Source organism: Vanellus vanellus, assembly GCF_965231255.1.
Source record: "Vanellus vanellus genome assembly, chromosome: 8".
Taxonomy (NCBI): Eukaryota; Metazoa; Chordata; class Aves; order Charadriiformes; family Charadriidae; genus Vanellus; species Vanellus vanellus.
This window is the reverse complement of record NC_138913.1, coordinates 9,220,825-9,245,433: the sequence shown is the minus strand read 5'-3', so window position 1 is coordinate 9,245,433 and position 24,609 is coordinate 9,220,825. Positions and strand designations below refer to the sequence as shown.

At 39.5% G+C, this 24,609-nt stretch overlaps 1 protein-coding gene across 1 annotated transcript in view; it reads right to left on the bottom strand.

The window, feature by feature from the left end:
• PIK3CA (phosphatidylinositol-4,5-bisphosphate 3-kinase catalytic subunit alpha) overlaps positions 1 to 21,955 on the bottom strand; it is a 42,899-nt gene extending 20,944 nt beyond the window's left edge. The window contains exons 1-4 of the mRNA XM_082487459.1: positions 21,715 to 21,955; positions 3,600 to 4,013; positions 1,864 to 2,073; positions 1,093 to 1,343 (exon numbers count right to left, since the gene is read on the bottom strand). Coding sequence (XP_082343585.1) covers positions 1,093 to 1,343; positions 1,864 to 2,073; positions 3,600 to 3,951 — 813 coding nt within the window. The 5' untranslated portion in view covers positions 3,952 to 4,013; positions 21,715 to 21,955. The remainder of the gene's footprint in view (positions 1 to 1,092; positions 1,344 to 1,863; positions 2,074 to 3,599; positions 4,014 to 21,714) is intronic.
• Between the last annotated feature and the right edge of the window lie 2,654 nt (positions 21,956 to 24,609).

Here is a 24,609-nt window from a genome sequence, read left to right as displayed (position 1 = left end):
AAGCTGTACGGTGTCCGTTTAGGACTGAGTGCTGACAGCATTTAGTCTGGCAACAGCACTACAAAATACAATGTGTTAAGACAGGTCCAGCCCTGAAGCGTATTTAGCAAGCTCTTTTGCGGCACAGTACAGGCATACCAGATACTTCTGAAGAAACCACGCTAGATCAAATAGGTCTAGTGTTTGATCTCAAGGTGACTGTGCAAAATTATTCAGGTAAGCCTGCACTTGTTCCCCAGCTCCCATAGAACAGAGCTGCTTTTCCCATTATTCAGGATCCCCCACCCCCCATTGCTCTGGAGAGCAGATCGTCAACCATTTTAGATGAGGAATGGAAGCTGTTTATTACAACAACACATTCTTCAAAGAGGAAGCAGCAGCAGTCTGTCAGGAAATCTACAGGGTAACATTGTTGTCTGCTCCAGAGAGGGCTGCTCAGATGCTCTTCTATCAGCAGTTCTGTCCCACGCTCACTGCACTAACAAAACTCAGGCAAGGAAGGACAGACAGCCAGGAGAAAGATTTAACATTGATTTTGTAGTGACAGAAGTTTATCACCTTCATAAGATCAAAAAAATTTAAAGATGTAAGTACCAGGAAAACAAATAGTTTGTTTAGATGTTTTTCTATCCCTAAAGGGGGATGGGACAAGATTCACAGTAGGTTGCTTCATAACTGCTTCATAATTTAACATCCCATTGAATTTCCTTTCACATTACATCAGCCCTATTCAAGCCTATTTCTTCTCTTGCCACCAGAAATCTAGAACATTTCTGAGAGTACCTACCACTAATTTATCACTAATGTTAGCGGGAAAGTACTTCATTCAAAGAAGAAAGATTGCACTAGTGATATAAAATCTAGTTTAAATTACCTTTTCTCCCCCTCTGCCTTTTGAAGCACATACAGCAACAAATATGCACACTACACTCATGCGTTAGCCAATTTCTTTGAAGACACATACACTTTTACTTTCTATGTTTTGGATTAATTTAATCAAAGAGCAAGACAGTCATAAAATTGATCACTTTTCTCCCTCGTAAATTTGGAATGTTTTAGTGTACTTCAAAATAAATCCATTATGTTACTCACCTTATACTGGCTCAGTGGATATTTTTCTAGCAAGTATTCATCACAGCCACACACTTTTAAAATGTATTTGCCCTGGTACTCCAAGACGCAAAGTTTCAGTTGTTCAGATGACAGCAACATACTTCGTGTTTTCTTCCTAATTGCTTCAGCAATAACTTGCTCAGGCACACAGTCATGATTGATTTTTAAGGTGTATTTCTGCTTATCATTGTTTGGTGAGACTATTACCCATATCACCACTATAATTTGCCCTAGAATAAATGTAAAATAATCTTAGGCCTATCATTTTCAATACAGTTTCAAAACAAAAAAAAACAAAACCCCAAAACCACTCAAAACAAGCAACCGCCCCCCAAGAAGAACGGCTTGCAGCACTACTGAAAGAAGATGCAGACAAGTTCACAGCCCAAACTGACAGAGGGTTTATAACTTCTGCAAGGAACTATGTGCACTCACTTTATTTTTGACTCTAGTGTAAATTCAAACTTTTACTCCTTGAGGTTAAGAAATTTTTTTTAATGAATACTACTGACTATTCAGGTTATATTTCAAGATTTAGTTATTAGAATAGCAAAACAATGCAATTTAAAATGTTATCTTCCTACACTCTATCAAGAAAGTTATTCTGAATAACCTAAGGTGAAAGATATCACTAGACTGTACTAAATACAGTACATAAAGCAGTGATTTACCTAAATCACCAGCTGTGCTCCTTGATTTCAATCACTGAAAAAAATCCCATTATGTTTCTACTGTAAATATTTATCTTACCTTTATCTAGTTTATTGTATATGTGTTTGGGTAGCTCGGGTGAAGACTCTACATTTGGAGGACAGACATATAACGCTCTACTATGCGGTGCATTGGCATCTCGAAGATCCACTGCTTCTTTACAAACATTAAGAATATTTCTTCTGAAGTCTTGTACTTCTGGATCCTTAACCATGTCAAATTCACAGACAGGCATGCCAATAGCAAAACCTACAGTATTGAAGAAGCATGAGGAAATAATTGTAACTGATAATTAAAGCTAAAGATTCATTTTCTCAGTGATGGAAAAAGCATACTTTAAGCAAAACATCCTAAAATATTTGTGTTAACCACTGGCTTCTACTTGTATACATAATTGTTTTATTTCATTCAAGAACAATACAGTTCTAAAGTTAAATACACTCAGCAGTCACAAAAGAGGTTAGAAAACAGGTGTACATTCACTGAAGACCCTGGAATCCTTCAATCAGCGCTCTCACAGTTAACACTCCTCCTATAGGAGAAGGACCAGTAATAAACTTCCTTTGAAGTCGCCACAAAGTTTCCTAAGTGGACCAGAGGAGCTGTGATGTCTGATCTTTCCTAAAACCCTGGCAGGATTATTGGTAGCTATTAGGACCATAATCAATTTTGCTTACAACTGAATGACAGCTATTCAAATTTTTTTTTATTAACTACGCCATTTAAAAATGTGACAAGCACTCCAAGAGATATTTGAACTTCAGCTGTTTGGCAGAGATTCATGTTATAAGAGTCCATTTCTCTCAGGTCCCCAGTCTCAGATGTAATTCCATTTACTTTAATGAGATTACTGGCATAAATAATTATTTATGCATGAATGCTCAAATGGGACCTTTCAATTGTCCTGTTGCATGGTTAGCTAACCACTGTTCTCCCTAAGTCCTGAACAGGTTAAGCTTTACAAAACAGAAGTAGTTTACTTATGATGCATTCATAACAATTAAATAATTTAACAATTAGGAGCACCCCAGAACAAGTATTTCCAGTTGACAAGTCTCTACCACTGCAATATACATCTGTTAGCAACTAAATGGGAGTGGGTATGTTTGTACTGCCTGAATTTAGATACTTAATCCAGATGACGAAACATATGCTAGTCTCCCCGAGCTTTCTCAATGGATAATGGAAAATTATAAGCTACTCCAGAGATGATACAAAACATTACAATTTGTCTTCCCTCTACCACTCCAACCTCGGGTGTTTTTGTTTCCCTCTCCACGTTCTTTTTGTAGGAAGGGAGGGGAAAAAAAACACCTAACTTCTGAAATTTTCCTTTCTAAGCAAGATAGAGAAGTATTAAAATGCATGCTATCACAAATGTGGTTTAATATTGGTAGTTAAATCCAGAATTTACAATTCTGTAAACTTCAAAACAAATTAAGAGTGACTTCCCAAACAACAGAACAGACTTTGCTCTGTAATAATATGATATCCTGCTAATAAGAGACAAACAAAAAAATATCCTCTAACGCACATACAACTATGTACAAAACAAATACTTCACATTTGAATGAAACCAAACAGCAAAAAAAAAGTTCCGTTCACAGTTAACTAATGTTGGCTTTACTATGATCAGCATCTTTGGATATTTGATGCCACAATTGTAAGTTATGAAATGCAAACTGACAGATAGAATGCATTTCACTTTGTTCTGCGTTTTGAAGAGGAAAAGCCAGTTAAAAAGATTAGCTATGTTTAAATAAAGATAATCTCACCTATTTCTCTATTAAGAATCTTTTCTTCTCTGTTACCTACTGGTTCAATGACTTTTAGAAAAGGCTGAAATAGTCGCAGGTCACAAAGTCTCCGTGTTTCATCAAAAAATTCTTCTCTTTCTGCTTCTTGTGTAACACTTACAAAAATGTAAGAAGATTCATCTTGAAGGAGCTGATAGAGAGGGTATTTTCTCGCTTCTTTAAAGAGTTCATGTTTAATAGTTAGTAAGGTGGCCTCACGGAGGCATTCTAGAGTCACTATCATTCCATTTGGGAGAAGACACTCCACAAGGATCCTCGGTGGCATCAAGTGGATGCCCCATAGTTCACCAGATGATGGTCGTGGAGGCATTTTTAAGTCTTTAGAGAACTTTGTACTGGAAGGTTTTCAAGCAGTGATTCGTAAGAGGAAACCTAAGTAAAAACCAGAAATTTAAATATTAAAATTTAAAATACAAAGGTCACAAGGAATTTCAGATAAAATTGTTCAAACGCCACTTATAGTTGTAGATGAATATTCACAGCTATATTTCACATTCAAAAAAGACTTGATAAAACTGATGTCAAAGGAACTTGTATTCGATGTAAATATATACTCAAATAAATCAGTTAATAGCAGAACTACATTAGTTTGGAAAAAATGCTAATACACATATGGTTTTAAAAAGAGGATTAATTTTTTTATCTGAAGTTTATAATTTATTATTATAACACTTAAATAGCTTGGGGAATGAAAATATCTAATACTTAAATTATTATTACAGCAATTTTTAAGCAAATCTCAAACCCAGTTCTTCACATTTTTATTTTGGAAAGAGAAACATTTTTATCATTTGGATGAGACAAACCATTAGCTCTGCTCAGTTTAGCCAAACCAATGCCTCAATATTTTTTTTTTTTTTAACATTTTCTCATCACAAAACTTTTAAGTATTCAAACACCACTAACATAAGAGTTACAAGTATTTACTAAAACCTCTAAACTTGATTTTAAGAATCCAGGTACACACAAAACTTGGCCTTAGCGTTTTTAGATCAGTGTAAGCTACCTACACCAGCAACAAACCCCTTTTTCTATGAATGAGACAGAAGAACTGAGCTCCATTAACACTTTTTTGTCGGGCTTGTTTGATTTAGGATCACTTCCCTGTTCTAGTTCCCTTTGGCAGCCACATGAATGTCTTTGCCAAGCCAAAAGAAAGGAGGGGAACACGCGTCTGACCTTCTAGCAGCGCTGCCTTATGCCAGCTTAGAGCAGGTACGAGAAAAACCTAGCTGGACCAAGCAGAGAGATGTCTTATAGCCCAGTGGCTAAGAACAGATGTCAAACAAAGAGCAGAAGAACTAGGCAGGCACGCAGTGATACTTCATCAATAAACTCTCCAAATCACTACCTATTTTTAATTTCCTTAACCAGAGGCAATATTTATGTATTTGAGAAAAGAAATCCATCAAGAACTATTGAGTTTGTTCAGGAGGTTTTGCACACACAAACTGCTGACATCCTGTGACAAGAGCAAAGAACATTCCATGTTACAAAATACTTGCTTTTCTTTGTTCTGAAGCCTGCTACTTTCACCTGATATCCTAGGCTTCTTGTAATGAAAAAGTTCCTTATCTTTGCATTCATTGTGCTTAATTTTACAGAGATCCATCAAGTCCTTCCCACTACCTCTTTTCCATAATAGTCCCAGATTACCTAGTCCTTCTCTGCCATTCTACGTTTTTATTAATCCCTGTCACCTTCTTTGTATCTCTTCCACCTTTACCATGGCCTTTTTGCAATGCAGAAGGGGAACAACCATACCTGCACACCACATTCAAGGCCCAAACTGAGCACACGTTTACACAGTGACAGAGTATTTTCTATTGCTTTCCTACTAAGTTGCTTTTCTGGCTGTCACTGAGCAGCAAGACATTTTCACTGAACGACATACCATAGACCTAAGCTCTCACTGCAGAATAATAAGTTACTGCAAAGGCCATTGTACATTATGCAAATTTTGAATAACGCATAACTTACACTTAGCCCGGAATTTCATTAACTTCAGCATGTACATTGTGAGAGGGTAATATCAACAGACGCCTCCTCCATCAACCAAATGTCCTGAAAGCACAGGGCTAGGATAACTATCAGGCTACTACTATTCTAAAGCCATTCTTAGTCAACTTTTAAGTCAAGAACCCTCTGAGGACTGCCCCCCTATCTTAGTTTCTTTTCTTAAAAAGAGAGAAAACCCCAAACCGACAGCTTCACATCTCTTCTGTTTCATCAGCTTTCTGAAAGGTCCCACTGTGGAAAAGCCATAAATGCTATGCTTGCCCTTTGCACAGCAATTTTTTTAAAAAATATATAATTAACATATTTTATATATTATATATAATATAATTATATAAATATATGTTATTTATGTATATAGAAATATATAAAAATATATATGTTAAAAAATAAAATCATGATCCTCATTTCTGCACTTCTATGTCTTCGTACTTATTTTCTGAAGTTTTCTTCCAAGTACATCCAGTACCCGCTTTTGCTACACTTCAGTTCTTAAAAAGACGCATTAGAATGAAAACGATGTTTTCCCAAATCCACTGCTTCCTAAGAAACTCTGAGTAGCAATAGGGTTGTCTTTTTTAATCCTGCTTTTGTAGTTGTAGGCTTTTAAAAATATCAACAGAAGTACTAAAGTGCCACTGCAGGTTTAGAAAAATTCTTTTCCACTAACACCTCATGCATATTTAGAAGGTTTTTGCAACCAACTACTGTTTTAAAAGGAGCTTAAAGAAGCTATTTTATTTTCCTCATTGTTGTAAGGGTCTCTGTGAGCGGATGCTGACTTGGAAAGTTCTAAGGACACTAACAGTGTATTTAGAGAGCCAAACTTGGAAAGCTTACCAATTACAAAACATTACGAATGAACCCAAATAACACCATTTAGAGTAACTTGGAGAACTTTGAATTCCCGATAACTATCCTCAATTTACAGACAAAAAGAAATACACAGAAGGTTAAATAGCATCTTTTTGATCAGGCAAAGCATGAACAAGACTCCCTTCTCCATACTGGTGAATCACATGCTTATTTACATTCCTTAATTACAAGCATAGGCAGAAAAACATTACTGTTAAGGCATATACCAGCATAAAAAAAAAAAAAAAAACCAAAACAAGAACATGCAGTTGTAAGAACTTTTCTGTCCACACATACAAACAATGATAATATAGATGGACCACAATCAAATTAAACATTCACAACAAAGGCTGAGTTTATACCAGCAGTCTTTTAAGTTTGGTTCCACAACTCTGTTGAGGCTCCTCTGAACTGATGGTTGCAAGAGCCCATCTTCTCCTGCCCAAGGCGTGTGTTCTCATTCTTCATCATGCTGGCGCTGGTGCTCCCCGAGCCAGCTCGCTACAGGGTCAGATGGATTACAGTGGCAGAGAACTACTCACTTTGCCTTTCTTGTTTTAGCTGCCTTATTGGGATCACCACGGAGTCAGACAAACGCCATGGTCTGCACAGGGGAGCGAGCACGACTGCAGCAGTGCTGAGCAAGTTCAGCTTCAAGTATGGTGGTTCGTTCCACTGCAAGTTTTTCCTCCCTCCTCACCAATAATTGCTAACAAAGAAACAGAGGCAGTGCTGGAGGACACACATCCACATTAAATCCTTTTAGACAAGATATCTTTTCAAAATAAGTGTCAACCTTGGCTTTTTAAAAATGTCAAACACTAAACGCCAACTCAATACCATTCTTTTAAAGACTTGCAAGTGGTCCAAAAGGGACACCCCAAAATCTATACTCTTTGTAGAGTAACTGCACCAAAACAGCAGCTTTTGTTTTAAACTGCGATACAGACATGTACTGGAACAGTGCATATAGTCATTCTGTGTGCACATTCATTTTACTTGCACATGTAAGCACGCCTCCAGGGTTTGGATTTGGAAAGCAAAAATGTAAACAGAAACAGTTTTGAAGTATAGTTGGCAGCTTGTGTTTCTGTGTACACTTTGAAATCTGGAAGGCTGCCTGGAATAAATAGAATTAATTATGTTCTTCGACAGTAAAAGAACCATAATTTTAAGAGAATTCTAGAGAGATGTTATTTAAATCCAACTGAGAGTACATACAAACACTTCAAACGAACACTCCATCACACCTGCAATCCCCGACCTTCCAAAAACACCTCAAACTTTTTTCCCCAGCCAAATGCTTTGGGATACCACAGATGGTCAGAAAGGCCAAACTCAAAGACATCCACTGGTCAAACTGCATTCTTTTCAACTCATTATGGCCTTCCTTATCCATTCAGCACATTCTCTATCACTAACTTTGCTGAGCACCCGACCTAGAAGTGATCAAATTTTGAAACTCCATTCAAAAATAATAAATATACATGGAGGAAGAAAGAGGGAAGTCAAACGGCATACCTCCCAAAATACTGATTCCTACTTGCTTCCAGATACACTTATCATATTAGTACTAATTTGTATAATCTGTTTTCTTATAGGATAGAAATTAGCTATAGTCTGATATAGTCCCTAATTTAGAATAAGAGATTCCAAGCTTAGAAAATTTGGTTTTGGTAAACTACAACAGTTTTGTCACCTCGCAGCACTGAATTGTGTGGAACTACAGCGGCATGGTTAACTCAATTTCATTCTATTGAATATTTTATTACAACTTACAGCCTACAATTATTTTCCTAATGCCTTCTTGATGACGTACAAATATGCTAACTCTGAAAAGGTTCACATGAGACCATCATGAAGTTTGCTGCTAATTCTGAAAAGAATTCCTTCCCTTTGTGGAACAGAGCTCAGTGAGGGAGAAATTCATTAAGAATTGTACTGCAGGAGAGTTAATATTAGTTGCTAACATTCGTACTCAAAAAAAGTACTTTCTATTTAATTTAAGCAAACTAAGCTTGGGACAAATTAACTTGAGTCAAAACCCCACATATATTTTCCCCTAAAGACATCTGAGGCTACCGCAGCTGTTTTCACCACACTTTTACACACAAAAGCCCCGTGCATCTGTAGCCCAGCAGGACACCCTGGAAGTATTTTTTCCGCTGTGTTTTTTGTACATTAACATTTTGTCAGAAGAATCTCAAACAGGAGTATCACTGATCTAAGTTTTATGTGTCCTGCTAAAAGTAAGGACTGTTATCCTTCAGCACAGATGGAATCTACATCACAAAAACATGAAATTACCTTTCATGAGCTCTTCTATCAGAGAGTGTGGAGAACCCTTCCTTGCTATGAGAACACTCATTTTTACAGACTACCTGCTTACAGATCAGATGAAGTGAATTGATTTTCACTGTCTAGAGATGATTCACAAACACTCTACCAAATCCACATAGATATCAATATTTGGCAATTATGATATAGGTATAAATATAAATACATATTAAAAGAACATGGTTAACTGATAAGGTTTTTTCCCCTCTTTTGGAGAACGTACCCATGGATAATTTACAAAAGAGGGGAGCTCCACATAACAGTAACACATGTGTCTTGTAAAGCAGGAAAAGACCCACTGTGAAAGTCTGTGGGCCTGTCTAGGAGAAAAAAAAATAAATTGTTCACTTTAGGAGACTTATTGTTAAAGCTGTCTGCCATCAGCATAAGCACCTACAGTTACTCTTCAGGTTTGGCAAGAATGAAATTCTTCCATCTAGGATGTACCAACTAGCAAGAAATCTAGCAAGCACAGAAGGAAGCAAGAAACAGAATTGTACTGTGCTGTAATACTGTATTAAATGTATAAAGTATGGGATGCTTATGCAAAGAAGTACAGATTCCAGTAATTGAGAGAGAACTGAGTAATTTTGCATTGCTATAAACATCAGCTAGTGTTTCAAAATCAATTCAAAACAACAGACTAAACACTCAATACAATTTTACCAGTCCATATTTGAAATTGAATTAGTCATTCAGTAAACTACTACACTTTAATTGAAGTCCATTGGTTTTTCCAGTCATAAGACAAATTCCATTACATTGCTTTCATAGGCAGGACATAGCAATGTTTTATAATAATTTGTGGTATTATTGGTATCAAAGAGCTGCTCGTTAGGATTTGTGTCTAATTTCATTTCTTTTCCAGGTAGAACTTTCCTCTAGACACTTAGTATTGCCTTAAGAAGAAGTTTTCTACTCATTAAACAATCCAACTACACTTATAGATTCCGATTTACTGCACACTCATGTGTAAGTTATATGATTTTCTTGATTCTCTGTCAAACTGACAGTACAGGTATGTCCACAAATAAGCTTTTTTAAACTTCTGTGGAATCTCTGAAACAAAAATTATGGGGGAGGAAAGGCGTGGGAGAATTAAAAAAATCATGGGACAAGAGTAACAGTTTTCAGAATGCAAAACCTATATTCCACTTTGTCCCAGACATTTAAAACTTTCTAAAGACCAAAATGTTTTATTCTCATTTTCAGACACACCAGGCACTCCAAAACTCACCATGAAGAAAACTGGGCAGAGTCGTCTGTCTAATTTTGCTGCTGTCCAAACTTGCTGTGTGGTGACAGTAAGATTGTCCCACACTAGATATTTTCAGTACTGTCCTTTTGTTCTTCCTGTTTGCTAAGATGGCATTTTTCCAAAATCCAGGAAGACTCCTACAAAGATGTCTGAAATTGTCCTCTATGAAAACATTATTACACACAGATTTAAACAGCAGCAATATTGCTTTGTTTAGAAAAGAAAGCAGGAGACTGCTGTATTGCAGTTATGTCTTCATATTTCCTACGTATTACTTTCATCCTTATTATTTCACAGAAAAGGCACAGATACCCAGAATTGCTTATCTGATCACAAACAGCAGCTCAAGGGAAACAAACAAATAGAAGGATTTAACACCGACAAAAACATGTCTTCTTCGCATTTCATTTCCTTCTGAATCAGGCAAGTATTTCCAAACACTACCAATTTTATTTGCAATTCCCTACTTCTTCTCCCCTGAAAAAAACAGGGCTGAGTACCTTTGCCTTGTTCTAGACAGAGCTCAAAAAACTAACATTATTGGTAGCATCTGTAGAATTGCAGTACAGCAGAAAACCAAGATCATTCTTTCCTGTGAGTGTAAAATCTAACTGGTAATTAGTAAAAAGAAGTTTCAGTTTAGTTTGATATGAGAACACGGATTGACTACTTTTCAAAGCTGTTTTCTTTGAAGTTATCTTACATGCAGATATTTTGTTTGTTTGTTTCAGAATGTAATATTCTTGGATTCTGGTTGTAGTGATTTTCAGATACCATGAATAAAGTTAATCGTGAGGCCATCCTGGAAAAAAAAAAAAAAAAAAAAAAAGGACTCACTCTAAAGTTCTGTCCAAAAGGTAACATATGTATGTTAACTGCTACTGAAAAAAATGTAGGATCAAACAGCTGAAACGAAAACAAGATTAACAGTTTAAAAGATTTACTATTGCTGGAGTTTGGTTTTTTCCTCCAAGAAAACCAAAAGACCTTGTTGTATTCTTATTTTCAAATCCCCGTGCTCACCCTCCCCCATCCATGCAGGCATATTGTTTATAGCTCCACTCGCTATCTGGGAGCCATGAAAACAGGATCACAAGAAAGCAACATTTGCAAGTTGCTGGTGACCTCTACAACTCCCACTACGATTGTGCTTTTTCCCTAGGGATCCCATGACATACCAAGAGCAGAATGTCTGTCCTAGAACATTTTCTTCCAGTTAAAGGCAGTATTTTTTTTCCCCTCTTTGTTAAATAAAGGAAAGCCTGGAATTAAATCTTCCTTTTTAGTCCAAAATCATTCAGTAATTCCATTTCTAGCTTCACCTCAAAGGAAAGGATCTTGTTATTTACAGACTACTAGTAGTCATAAAGCACCACAAAGAATTAGAAAAGCAACGCATCTCCTCTTTATACTACACCTATCTCCTTACTCATTATTTCAACGATTAGCTTGGCTTGCTGTGTAGCAGGATGAGAATGACTCTCCCACCTGGCTCTGCTCTGGTTGGAGCTGTTCCTCCACAGCTAGGTATGCGCCCTGAAGCTCAGTGAGTGGCACTCAAATCTTTTCAAGCTCTTTACATCAAAAGCCTTAAAGTTCAGCAACAAATCAGAGCAACATGCGAGTTTGTGCCGATAGAAATAAGGTTTTCCTCTGATTACATATTTGTCTTTAATACTCTATTTTATATGGGTGACATATTTTTTACGTGAATATCAGAAAGGATGTGAAATAAAGGCACACCACAAACCACGTTCTGCTCCTTGCTACAAATATTAAGGGCTTCAATGTTGGGTTTTGCATGCAGAAATGTTCTGCATGCAAGACGATGCAAACAAAAGATCACTCTAGAGTATCTTTCATGAAACTAGGTTAGATAAGCAACAAATGTTGATTATATATAAAAATATAAAACTCAATCTTAAAGAATGCTGTTTACTTTTCTTTCCATGTTTCTTCCCATCCTCCCGCCTTCCTGGGTTATTTGGAACCCAGAGAGCAAACAGGATCTTTAAAAACAGGAAGTGCTGGCACACAGACAAGGACAAGGAGCAGAGCGAATCCAGGTGTTCTGCACTCTGGTCTAGTCTGAATCGTCACCTAACGCGAGTAGCCGCGTAACAGAGCTGTAACTCAGATACTGGGCCCTTCCTGGTGCTGATCTCCCCCAGGCACATCGCCTTGGCTTTTAGAAGTAACTCTCTCTGCTGCAGCAAGATGAACCTCCAGTTGTACTGAAAAAGAGGAAATACTTCCTCCCCCACTGTCCATACCTAGAAGGGCAGGGGAAGAACCACAGTAAAACACCAGAGATACCGCAGTCCTCACATCGCTACACTTGCCTCTCTACCACAAGCAGCAATATCAAGAGGGTAACACCCAACCAGCTCCTCTGGGTGGATGGCACAGAGAAACGTGTGTTCATAAGAAAATTTGACTGCGACGAGGCCCATTTCTGTTTATAAATTTAGATCCATCTTTACTCAAAAGATCCACCCTGTGAGCCCTTCCTTTACCAAGAAGCAGCTGAAAAAGACATCAAACGCAAACTGTCTGACAGCATATTGCATACTTCCCACATAACATTTCTTAGGATGGAGTCTGACAGCAACTTTAATTTGAGATAAAAGGGTTTCTTCTGTACTAGATTACTCCAGACCCTGGAAGCAACTAGTGTTTTAAAAACAAGAATTTTTAGAGCAGCAGTGGATAGCAATATTTTTGCAACTTTGCAGATTTTTAATATTAAGCATAGAACCATGAACTGGAAAACAGAAGTTTCTGTTCCATCATTCAACTATAAATTAGCTTTTCATTTATTCTATCTTAAGTGACTTCTGTAGACAAACAGTATTTATAGAATTATGGGTTTAGTTTGCATGGACTTACTGAATTCCATTAGCAAAAATTGTTATGTTTTATTTACTGGCAGAGGATGGGATGCAACTTCACTTTTGATAGGGCATTTGTAAGCAACAGCATGCCTCAGCACAAGCCATGAAAGTAGTTTTGTTTTCTTTGTTTAAGTTCCTCCACTGAAAAAACAACAACACATTCCCTACTGAGGTATTTCTTAACTCCCTGTTTAAATCCATTTGTTGAGAGAAGGAAGTTTGTTAACACAAAGGTACAGCTACCTTAATGAAAAATTTCAATTCTGCAGCTAAATACTCTTGCCCTATAAACAGCTGAAATTCACACAGTTCTTAGCAAATTGTCCTATACAAAGACACATGGAACAAGATAGCAGGCAAACACATCCAGTTCTTTACAAACCCTGCCCTGTAGAAGTAGTTGCCTACTCCTACACAAGCCATAATCACAACAGGAAAATACTATGGTTTTTCAAGAGTCAGAAATAATGAAATACTACTCTCTAGTAGACTTGTTTGTGATATGGTCAATGGTGATTAACTAAATATTTATTCAGCCTTAGATGATAACCCTGCTGAAAGGTAAGCACCACCAGTTTCTCATAAGATTATCAACAGACCTTTATTTACTACAGCAGGAGCCCAAATCTGTCCTGCTTACCCCACACACCAAATGAGTGAGTGACACAGTGGGATACTATTCAGCTGCAAAGCATTTAGCACCCATTACATGCTCCCATCAAGCTTCAGGTCCCTAGAGGTCACAGATCACTTAGATGTATCACACCTAAGTGCATCAGAAAACTGAGCCTTCTATGTGAAGCAATACTGTTGACTCAATCACTGATTTTATAAGCATATTTGACTGCTTTATATAAGTTAAAAAGAAACCAAAATTTCTCTGAAACCTTAAGTAGTGTAGGTTTATTCTTGTTCTAGCTGTAGACTCTGGTTGAATAGGACTTTTGTCTGTATTTACAGGTTGAATCCCAAAGCAACAATTATGACTTGAGACACTAACGTAGTTACATTCAAGAAGTGCAAACAAACATGATTCATTGTGACTACGTATGTCATCAGGTCCTGCATGCTTCAGCCTGAAGTATAAAAACAGCTACGGTAAACTGTGACAAACGGTTCTTCAGCATGTTTAATCAAATGTTTATAATTTCTGTGCATATCTGTTAGAATCATCTGCTTTGCAAACCCTACGTTGTGTGTCCAAACACGAAAACATGATTTCAAGAGTGGGGCTACTGAGACATTAAGCTTGTTGCCAGTACATCTCTTTTTCCTGTCAAGCTGTTAACTCAAATTGTTTCTCTAAGGAGGTCAGGGTACCAGCAATTTGTGTTTACTACATCTGAAAGAAATGGCTAATATTTGCCTAAATAGATAATGTTTGCAATTAACATGAACTTTCCAAAGAAGAAAGTGACATAAGCTCACAGGTATTTAAACAATGAATACCAGCAACATCTCCACAAGAGTTTTAAGATTTCTCAGTTTCCCAGCTTGGGAAGTCAGTTTCATATCCAGATTAAATGCTTTGGGACTAAGGCACATGATGCCTACTACTACAATCAGAGCTCTGCAAGAGGGATATGTTAAAAAGAACGAACTTTATTTTAAAAAGCCAAAAAGATATTGGCAGTAGTCAGTCACTGCTATTAAGAGAACTTTACACATCTGCGCAAACAAGGAAGTATTTTTAATACATGGCTCTCTGGAAACATTTCATTAATGTTTTTGTAGGTGTGTATATTCAAAAAGACTGAAAGCAGTTTTCAGCCTGATGAAGTTTAACCCTGGGGTAGACCAAAAGACCACAAAAGCTTAAGTGTTTTGGATTTAATTTCAACCCATAAAAAACACCAATTAATGAAGGGTGACTATATTACAAATCATCTTTTTTTGTTGTTTAAATAAATAACCTGCTCACATACCAGGACAGCAAAAGACCAGAAGCTATAATAATGGTTATGCTTCTCATATAACCTTGCAGTCGCTTGTAATACTATCCTATCTGCTGATGTACAATGAAAGGCTGGGAAAAGAGGTGATGAAAGAAGAGTTTAAGAGCTGGATTGCAAAGTAATTTGACAATACATTTAAGAAAAGTTTCCAGAATCAGGAATAGGTTTTGCTATCCTTTTCTTCATGTATCAACTCTGCTGTTTCGTTGCTCATTGGCTTCTGTTTTCATCCTTTATCTCTTGGTGGTAGTTATGCCATCTTCCCCTACACATCAAAACATTCCAAGCTGAAGGCATCTAAGACCAAGGGAGTGCTGCTGAGCAGTGATAACGACATCAGCGCTTTATCCTCCATTTCAGAGCAAGTTGACAAGGAAGACAGGTTATTAGAATTTTACTAACCACAACCTTGGTAAACAGTTAAACATAAAAAAACCCCAAAAGTTAAAGTTTAATTTCTCAATTAAAACATTAAAATCAACTTTAAGCGCTTTCTTTTAGCTAGAGACACCTTAGCAAAAAACTTCACACAACTAGTTAAGTTTATCATTATCTACAACGACAGCATTTCAATTTCACATATTACTATTTTGCACCAAAACACAAACATAATTTATTATAAACCAATCTTTGTAACAAACTTGCTGGACTAAAAGTGGCACTCACAGGCACCCTATTTGGACACATCCTCAATTATACACCACAATCAAGACTATTCAAGGTGTCCAGATGTTGCTTAAAAATTAGCTCTTCCACTTAGACACTACAGGTTTTCCAGGGACAAGTGCTCTTCTACAGTACTTAACATCAAAATCAGAGGTGATTTCAGAGGTGACAGTGTAAAATTGCAAGAAGATAAAATACAGTGTATTAATCGCTTTCCCCCCACCCATGGAGACTACCTTGATAAACTGGTAAGTGGAACTGGTTGTTCAACATCCACATAAACTATTCAGAAGGCAGCAGAAGAGCGATTTTCAATTTTATTAGTATCACTTCCACTTTTATCATCCAGCCACAACATTTGCTGATTATTCTGTTAAGAGCTGGGAATATAAATACAAAAATGAAGAATAAGTTGTATGTTTTATAATCTAAGCCATTCAATGACCACAACAAGCATATTTTAGAGTATTATTTGGAATGGAAGTTTTTACTTCCCTTTTCCCAAAGGGAGTTAGCTCTATCTAGAAACTTCTCCATGTGCTAGTACTATTAACTTTAACCTTTTAAACTATGCCTGTAGTCAAGAGTCAAGTTAGTTTTTTCTAGCCTCAATGAAAAGTAACTTAATGGCACAAGCAACAAAGTTGGATAATACCGTACGTTTCTCATCACACAAAGCACAATTGTTGAGTTTGAGAAAGAAACAATTCATCTCCACTCTGCTTGTTTGGTAAACCAGTCTTTAGTCTCTACTCATTCTTACTTTTTTGTGCTTATATTTTCAAGTGTTCTAGTAAGTCAGATGTCTAAGTCCCAAGGTACAGAAAATTTTGTTCTATTAGATTCAGATCACAGAACAGGCAGGTATTTCTACTTATGGATGATTAGTTTCAGATGAAATGCTGAATCTTGACTGTTTTCTTTTCAGTAACATTCAAGGTTTCCTGCATTTTGAGAGTGTTCAAGAACTTGCATCTTTGTTGACTGCTAATAGCTAAAAGAAGGAATACGGTTGCAACAAGGACTAATTTTGTGCTTGCAGATTTAGTTTCCTCTGCAAGAAACTTTCAGCTGTTTAGCTGTGGATCAAGACACTTTTTCAAGACAACAAATGCAATCTCAGCAGAAAATCCATGCTTCTAGGAAGGATCATGACCCAAATTAACAGCAAGAGTTAAAAGTCAGGAACAGACTTGGAACACACTGGGCAAGAGTCATTCATCACTATTAAATGTCAAATTAAGTATTGGCAAAAGACTAACTAATTAGTATGGAACTAACAAAACCAGTTAAGTCTCAATGACAGATAAGTGTTTTGACATGTTGTACAATCTAGGAGGCAACCTTCCAGTTTTCTTTTTCTGTTTGTACTTTGAGACAAAACACCCAAGGGCTGTTTCTCTACATTTCTTTGCCTTAGAAGAGGGTCATAATGTACAGCCAATAACATGACTCAGCTGTCTCAAAATTTCAGGGAACTTCACAGTAAGTCTTAGTCAATTCAATAAGTCTCCTGCATTTGACAAATATGCTTTATGGTTCACAATCCTCAAAAGCTACACTAGCAAGCATTTCTTTAAACGGAAGCTTTGAGCAAAATTGCCAAAGTTTTCCTACATAAAAATCCATGAATAAAAGTAATTTAAGGAAATGTGTTAACGGGCAGACAAAAAAAAAAATCCCAAACCCAATCTCTGTGAGGTATAACTAACTTTCTACTGGTAAAAAGCAATGGCGCATGAAACAATATCACTGAACTACAAGTTCTATGTTTGACCCAACTGTTCTTAAACTAGACTGCAGAAGTAGTCATTTACTCCTATTGCTGCAAGTTAGCAACATGCCAGACTGGCAAAAACTTCAACAGTATTCCATCATTCTCTCCCCTTCAATTTCACAGAGGTAAGCTCGTTTCTTTGAATTTCCTTTTTACATTTCTAGAGCTCAGGTATTTGAACATAGTTTTTCAAAAACAGACTACAAATATTCCCAGTGAGTGTACTTGGTCAATTATGCCAGCTAAGTGCTTTTATTCCCCACTTTACTGGCTTTAAGAAAAGAACATTCTTAATAGAGAGCAAGCAATGACGTCCACTGTCCCTCACATATCCTGTTTAAAACACACAGGCTTCTTAGACTGCCTTTCACAAAATCTGTATCCAGAACTAACTAGAAAAATACTTTCCTAGAATTAAAGTATAAATGCATGCTATATAAAATAAAACAACATGCTGCCTGCAAAATCATTAAGTACTGCTTAGACTGAGAAGACAGATCCAGAATTACATAGCCTATACTCAGTGTGCTGCATTTTCATTTGACCACAAGTTAACTTACAGGATTTATCAAAATACCATTTTCTCCTTTTTTTAATAGTTTAATTCCATCTGCCCCCCAGTTGGGCTTAGTTTTGTGTTGAGCTTTTTTGTTTATTTGGGGTTTCTTTAGGGCTTGTTTTTTTCTTTTGTTTTGTTTGGGGCAGCTTTTAAAGTTAATACTATAGCAGTGCTTCAGGGAAAAAAAAAACACAGTTAATACCTCAGAGCATTATTTTGGGTTCATTTAACACTTCATTAACCATTCAGAAATAGATTTATAAAATAAATTCGGTTGAAAGGAACCTCTGAAGGTTGTCTGGACCAACCCTGTACTCAGAACACTTCACCTATGTTTGGTGTCCAAATAAATATTAAGAGAAACAAATCCATTTTTTCTCTCCACTGCTCACACTTGGATCAGGATACTACAAAGAGAAACTTGTAGCAGAATTTTTTGCCATGACACATTCAACTTAAAGAGCAAACCAAAATTCCCATCCAGTTTTAGTGTAAATATTTTTGTGGCTTCTTCTAACGGTAGCTACAATTTCAGACAGGCATCGTCACTTGGAGCAACTGGATGTCTGGCTTTTCAAAAGGATAAAACAAAACTCCTACAAGCATAGAATGCAATGCATAAAAAGCAGCAAAAACCTAACAAACCCTATCTTAGCTTACACTACAAACCATGAGTCTGTTTCTTCAATTAGCCAAAGCACAAACTCTTATTTTTTCCATAATGCTCCCCCTCCAACTCAAATCACACACACAAAAGACGGACATGTGGTACATTTTTCCTCAACTTGGAGATTTACTAGATTTCACACATTTTTCAGTAACAAAACTTAGTTTTATAATGGTATTCTAAGTCGGAAAGACTAATTTTTGCAGTATTACTCCCGCTCCAGTTATAAATCATAACAATCAGGTTCCTTGCCAGTATCAAAGTTAAAAAAAAAAAATTTAGCTTTACCTCACCCATAAACAACATTTTGAAATGTCCCATTAACTACAACTTTTGTTAGCCTCGATTAGTGTACTCAACTAGGCAAAGCAAGCCTACATACGACAGCCATCTACAAGATGCTAGTATTTGTTGCATTATTTGGAATTAATATATCATCATGCCAATTTCCTTTCCCGCAAAACAGGCAAGAAAAGCAATAGCAATCGTTTTCTATTTGGAAGTGACTGATCTTTGCAAGGTGTTCGGATATCTGAGTAGTCCTGGCACCTAGAAGAATCTGCACCAGAAGTCTAGAAACTCACATAACACATTGACTTTTTATGTACAAATTTTTTAAGAAAGCAATTTTTGCAGACTAAATGTCAGCCTTGGGCTTGTCATCAAGCCATTCACAGATAACTTGAAATTCTTTCCAAGTTACAACTATGAAGATCATCAAGGCTTTTCAAAATTGTATTGCACATGACCAAGCCATTAAAAAGCACACTACACATTTGAACCTGAGGAATAACTGCAATTGGGAAGACCATTCTTTATGAGGCAACACCTCTTCGAGGTGTGATTTTCTTCCAATAACTGGAAACCTCTTATGACATACTTGGTCTTGTGAGATAGCATGATGGTGAAACCCTTGCTTGTTGTAGAAATTCCTATCCTAAAGCTTCCAGCAACTTCTTAAAAGTAGGTTATCCAGGAAGAAGTATCCCCCATTTGCTTCCAGAAAGCAGGAATAGTCTAATCGTCAGAGAAAGAATTAACTAAGTATTGAACTACTTTATGTCTGCTAACAAAGCACAGCTGCTTTGTAAACAGCTCAGCTACACCACCTTTCCCAAAGAATCCTCTAAAAAAAAAAAAAACACCAAAACCAAACAGTTTCTTTATTCATGCAAGTAAACTGCAATAAGAAGCAAAACAGATTTGCCATTAACATAGAATAACAATTTGAAGTGGCTGAACAACTAGAACACCTTGGCATGGATTTGTAGACCGGGCTCAGTGTGCTTTGAAAAAAAAAAAAAAAAAAAAAAAAAAACACAACACAAAACCCACAAACATGAAACACTGTCTCCAGGTTGCTAAGAATGGCAACAAGTTGACACCTATGAAATGCAGGGCATCTGCTCCAGTCAAACTCCCATTGCAGCTCTGAAGTTGTCTTTTTTTTTTTTGTCTTAATGAAAAAGCAGAATATTTCGTGGATCACAAAGGGAATTGTGTGGTTTCATAAATTCCTCTGCAAGCACCATGAGTTTGGTTGATGCGTGGTTTGTCTGTGATGACATTGGCTAAAATATGCTTCCAAATAACTAACCACTCTGGAAAAAATTTGCCAATGGTACTGTTTGAGAATAAAGTTATTTATTGTGTAACTTTAAGTTCACAAGGGGTTTTATTTCAGAACAGCTTATCTAGTCAGTCCCCCGCAGCAGACGAACCATTAAATCCCATCATCCCAAGTACTGGAATATTCCTAGGAACTAACAAAGTTTACGCACAACAAGAGGTGGACTTTGATTGTTATACTGCATTATAGAACTGCAGTATGCAAGCAGCTGAAGCAACAGGTATGAGAACATCTTTACAAATTAATTGCGAGCTAGGAGAAATTCAAGAATGATTCAGGTCATGATGGGAAGGTTTAACTTTATCCAGTGTGATGAATTTGAAATCCAGCTATAGCTCAAAGCAGAGATGTGAGGGTACAAGTAACTAACAGAACAGAGCCAGGATTTTTTTCTATTGAGTACTACAAAATCCAGATTCAGAATCCAGTTTACCGATCCTTTGTGAGTTTGCTGCAAAACGCAGCAGAACTGCAGAATTAACTCAAGCAAAGCTTTATAACCCATACTGTCTAATTTAAACATGTACTCTTCTGTTCGGAATATGCTCTGTTTATAAAGCAACCTCTGTTCAATCACACTTGTAAAGTCAACAAGGAAAGAGTTACAGAGAAAAAAATTTACAGGCACATACCAGTAACAGCAGCAGAAGTAACAGGTCTGATACCTTAATAACTTGAGGAATACTGAAAACAGCAACAAACCCCCACAAAGAAAAACAAGCATGCAGTTTGTATTAGTTTGGTCAAAGTTTTGTTAACACTCAGTCTAATGGAAAATACACAAGCACTGGTAAGAAATGGGAGTTGCATATTTAACATCAATAAAAACAGGTATCTGGACAGTATGAAATATGAAAGAAGTATTTTTACAGGTAGCAAAGATGCGACGCTGCTACTGTAAGTCGACTGCAGCTGGGAACAGGAGATGGAATGCCACCGATCCATGCACACACCCAGTCGGAAGAGGCTCTGCTCCCAGTGCCATTAACTAGCCCAGCCGTGAGCCTACAGACACTCCATCACAAGAGCTGCTGAAACATATTTACAGACAATAGCTGTATTTCGGGGGCGGAGGGAGCCACACTCGAAAGCAATAGAGCACGACGGTTTTTCCTCTCCCAGGTCGCGTCCCGACGAGGGGAGACCCACAGAGCACGATTCGGCGGAGGAATGCCTTGAAGGTCTCCCAGCCGAGGGAAGTCCCATCGCAGCGCTCCTCCAGGAGGACGCGGCCGCGCTCCGACCCCCCTCCAGCCACCCGGGGGTCGCGCTCCCCCCTCCGGCTGCCGAAGACGAGCAAGACTCCCCCCCGCAGCCCACAGAAAACGGCGCTCCCCTCCGCCACCGCCCGGCCAGAGTACCGGGAAGCCCTCGACCACTGCCGCGGGACGCCCCCGGAGAGCAGTGCCATGCCGGGAGACAGCCAGGCGGCCCCAGCACCGACCCCCGCCTCACTCACCTCACAGGCGCGGCCTCCCCGCCTCAGAGCCGGCCCGCAGCCGCCGCCCCGACGGGCAGGGCTGGGCCGGGCAGCGCCCCGCAGCACTCGCGACCTCTTCAGCCGCCCCGCAGCCGCCGCTGCCACCCTCACCGGGTGACCGTCCCCCCCTTCCCCGGGCGCTGGCGGAAGCGAGGCCGGCAGCCCCCCGCGCCGCTCCCACAGAGCCGCCTCCCGCACGGGCAATAACAGGAAGGGAGCGGGGCCCTGACCCCGGATGGGGATAGCACCGCCCGCAGGAAGTGGAGCGGCGCGACGTCACCGCGCGGTGAAGCGGCCGCTCCGCCCGGTTCCCCCCTGAGGGGCGCCGCCCGCTCCGGCGCCCTCTTCTCGCCAGCCCGGGGCGGGCCGCTCCCTCGGAGCCCCGCCTAACGGTGCCCTGCCGCCACCTAGCGGGGCGGCGGCCAGGCCGGAGCTGCCGGTACGCCCACCCCCGTCCCCCATTACAGCACCGGGGCCTGACTGGATCAACGAGTTGTAGAGAGAACAACGGGCCCGGCCTGCCCCGAACCGGGGCTGCGGCGCGGGCCCGACAGACGGTGCCTCTGTCCCGTTTATTGTCATAAACTCATTAACGGGCCTCTGCGTCCGCTCCCTGATGTTTTTTTTTTTTAACTTTTCTGACACCCGACGGGCCGGGCTCGTCCCGGCCCGTTCCGGCTCGCCGCGGCCCATGCGCCGCCGCCGCAGTCTCCGCCCCGCCGCGCTGCGGTCACTTCCTGCAGCTGGTGCCGGCCGTGCCCGCCGGCCCCGGCCCTCCTGCGGCCTCGGGGACCGGCTGGAGTCGTGCGGGGGAGAAAGCGGCGACGGAAGGAGCCGGGGCCGTAGGCGGTAGGTGCGGCGGGGCTGAGGGTGTTGCGGGGTGGAGGGACGCGGCCCCCGGTCTCGGTGGGTGGCGGCAGCGGGGTGGTTTGGTTTTTTTTTTGGCAGGGTCGGGGGTGCCTGTGGGTAGGGTTTTACGGGAGGGTCGGGGGGGTATCTGGCAGTGTTTCTGCCCTGTTCAGGGGATGCTTCACCTGGTGGTGAAGCACATTGGGTGGTGCGGATGGCTGCGTCTGCCCCTCTGGGATGCTGGCTTGTGTTTCTGCTTGGTCAAAACTGTGTGTCGGTGTCTGGAATTCTTCCTCAGGCTGCAGTTATTCCAAGGTAGTAGATACCAAGGCACTTTTTTTTTTTTTTTTTTTTTTTTTTTTTGCCTTGGACTCACATCACCAAGACTGCAAGGCACGCAACTTTGCAGAAATGTCTGCTAGGATGTCAGGATTTACACCGTGGTTTGTGATATCCAGTTGACGTAAGAAGTGCTAAATGCTCTCTTGTTTCTGGGTTACTAAATATATATTCTCATCAGCAGAGGGTTAGTGGGCCCCACACCTTAAGGTGGAATAGAGTGTGGTGTGTGTTTGTTTCGTTGTGCCATCTTCGGTCCCTGCAGCTTTATAACATATTATAAAATTATAATAACTTGGTGCACTGCCTGCAATCCCTGCGGCATTATAAAATGACCCTGCCTTTCAGGCTGAAGTTCTGTAGGCCCAGACTATGGCCAGAGGTGAAGTTTTTGGCAAAGTTAGGTTAAGGGATGTCAATGTTTTGAGATACAAGTGAACTGGAGAAGAAATGCTTACTGTCTTGAAGGAAAAACCACCAAACCCACAACCTGTTCATAATTTGTAGAGATTTCTATCACTGTTATTAGTTGCCTCAACTGCATTTAAAAACTAATTCTGGTGGGAGCATGTGGGGTGTAGACGTGTGGTTGTGATTTACGCTTATGGCCAAGGAAGGTCACATTGTGTATGTCCCTTCCCCACCAAATGGTGCTCAGATTTAAGGCCGTACCAGTTCTTTTCCCAGAACAGTGCTGTTGACAGCTGGGGAGGTTGCTCCTTGTTATCTGTGCCACAAGCAGGGCAGGGGTACTACCAGGCTGTGGTACTCAGGACACAGAGGCTGGGTCTCCTCCTTCAGTGCTGCCCTTGGGTTGTCCCAACCTGGAAGCAGTGAGGAGGGCTGTGTGCCCATCTCCCTCCCTCCCACACCGAGTGGAGTAGTAGGGCCTGTAGGACGAAGCATGGCTGAGATCTGAGAGGCCAGCTTGGGGCAGAATGTCTCCTCAGCTCACCCTGGAGAGCTGCAAGTCCTTGCCCTGCCTGCCTTGGGCTGTACTGTTATGGGTCCTTGGTGATGGAGGTTCCTCATTCCTTTGCTGTTTTGTAGTGTAAAGGTTTTGCAGCTTCTCATGTGAAGAGAAAGGAGGAGTCAAAGATGTCCTGTTACCTTCTCCTGGACAGGGTATCTGTAGCAACCAGCAGTGGAGGGTTAAAGGGACATGTAAATAACCTGAATTTGAGCGAAGCTTTATTTTTTTTCTTTTAAATAATATCTGTAAGAAAGAAATCAACATAACGAGCAATTTCAATGATGAAAGGTGACCATTAGAAGAAAATCAGAGTTACATATGCCAGGCCAAGAAATTCTAATTTTAAAATTGCCCACACAGCCTTAATTTTATCTTCAGACTAATGTTTACTTTAAGAAACAGTAAACAACCTCACAATGAAAGATTTTCTAAGAATATTACGTTATACCTTTTCCCCTGGGGCTGCAGATCCTGTAAGCACTGTGTCCTCTCTTGTATATGACAAATCCCATCCGTGACAGTTGCATATGGAAGACTTGATGCAACAAACATTCATGCAAAATTAAGCAGATGGATCCCAATTGCCATTTACTGTAGATCTATTTCTATTGCTCTGTGAAATCTTTAGCTATAAGTTACTCCCGTTTTAAGGTAAAAGGCCCATTATGGTGGTGAAATAAAACTCTGAAATTAGATGGCATGCTTACCTGCTT